We start from the raw sequence: 1780 nt of genomic DNA, 5'->3' as shown, positions 1-1780 counted from the left end.
AGGTTGCAAAAAACAGATTCAAGGTGGCATTAACCAGTTCTCAGTTCTGACTGATGTGGGATTCACGCCAGTGACCTAGATATAGAAGGCATTCTATCCCATTATCAACCCCTTGAGCTATTCTGCTTCTTTTTGTGTTTATTCCCTGCAAGTCTGACACAGTATAAATAACTGCCAATGTTTTGTGTGTGTGCAGACATGTGCCTTAGATGTGCCACCTAATGAACAGGACACAATCTCTTGTGTAAAACAACTGTTGGTCCTAATGCATTTTTAACAGCCAGAGCTCTTGGACAGCTTTGGCTTTGCAAGTTTGAGTGACAAGACTGTAGTTAATAAACCCTGTCTTACCATCTTGCAGTTGTATGATTCGTCACAGTAGATCTGCAAAAAGAACAAGAATGAAAATCCTGTGTCCACCTGCAACCAGCTAGCGTGATAGAAGCTTTTTTTTTTTTTTTTTGGCAACATTGACAATGGGATTAAATGGGGAAATGCTTTTCTTTCCTTTCTCTTTGCCCACTTCTTTAAAAATATAAATCTTGTCTGCATTTGGTCAGATACGAATTTCAACACTGATTAAGCTAAGTTTGCAACAGAGGTGAATGAGTACATATGTGTGTGTGTGCGTAAGTGAGTGCGTATGTCCTGTAAGCTCAGAATTCGGAGCAGATGTTTACTGATCTGAGCCTGCTGTTTCCAAGACTGGCAACAACTCTAGCAAGGAAGGGGAGGGGAAAGAAGGGAGAGTCTCTGGCTACCCAGCAAGGTGAGATGTGTTTACTTACGGCAGCCCACCACCAAGCATGGGGGATGCTGGTGAAGTTGGTACTGGAGACGTCGTGCTCCACTGTGTAGACCATAGCAGAGAAGGCGAAGATCCCCATGGCAATAAAGAGCAAAAGGCAGCCCACCTGCTGGTAGCACTGGCGCAAGGTAAAGCCAAAGGCACGCAGCCCTGTGGAGTGGCGGGCCAGCTTGAGGATGCGGAAGATGCGCATGAGGCGCATGATTCGAAGCACTTGTCCCACCTTGCCCACCCGTCCCACCTTCTCGATGTCATGTTCGTGCTGAGATCCCCGACCTCGGGGCTGGTCGTCATCAGCGAAGCATTCGAGCAGCAGCTGCAGGTAGAGGGGCAGGATGGCAATGAGGTCTACTGCATTGAGGGCACTGCTGGCAAAGCGGCGCAGGTCTGGGGTGGAGACCAAGCGCAGCAGATACTCCAGTGTGAAGAATGCAATGCACAGGGTCTCAATGTGTTCCAAGACAGGCCGGCTCTCTCCACTCTTCCGGTCTACCTGCTGCATCTCCTCCACTGTGTTGAGCGCCAGGGCCACCACAGAGATGAGCACAAAGAAGCTGGAGGCCACCGCCATCACCTTGGCAGTGACAGAGGAGAAGGGCTTCTCCATGAGGTTCCAGAGGCGCCAGCGCTGGGGACCATAGTAGCGCATGTGGTGGAAGAGCTGCTCATTCTCCTGAGCCTCTGCCTGGGAGCGCAGCTCACGCTGGACCTTCAGCTGCTCGCTTAGCTCATCACGGCGCTCCTCAAAGCAGATGCGGCAACAGCGAGGTGTGTATTTGAGCCGCACGCCCCAGTAGCTCAGCTCCTCCAGAAAGCTACGGGGGCACAGCTCATCCCGCACACGTAGCACCCCTGAGGCATAGAAGTTGTACACCAGCTGGAAGACGGCTGGGTCCCGGTCAAAGAAATACTCATCTACCTGGGCAGCGTAGTCATCGCACAGGCCCAGCTGGCAGCGGCGGTCAGTGGAGG

At 51.5% G+C, this 1780-nt stretch overlaps 1 protein-coding gene across 1 annotated transcript in view; it reads right to left on the bottom strand.

Annotated features, from left to right (window-relative positions):
* The window catches only part of LOC104510777 (potassium voltage-gated channel subfamily V member 2-like), a gene marked incomplete at its 3' end in the record, with an annotated part of 5763 nt that overhangs the window by 3535 nt on the left and 448 nt on the right, over positions 1–1780 (bottom strand). The window contains exon 1 of the mRNA XM_010153173.1: positions 789–1780. This exon is cut by the window's right edge and continues 448 nt beyond it. Coding sequence (XP_010151475.1) covers positions 789–1780 — 992 coding nt within the window. The remainder of the gene's footprint in view (positions 1–788) is intronic.

Source organism: Eurypyga helias, unplaced genomic scaffold (genome assembly GCF_000690775.1).
Source record: "Eurypyga helias isolate BGI_N326 unplaced genomic scaffold, ASM69077v1 scaffold4800, whole genome shotgun sequence".
In the NCBI taxonomy this organism is placed as follows: domain Eukaryota; kingdom Metazoa; phylum Chordata; class Aves; order Eurypygiformes; family Eurypygidae; genus Eurypyga; species Eurypyga helias.
This window is presented reverse-complemented; position numbering and strand designations above follow the sequence as displayed.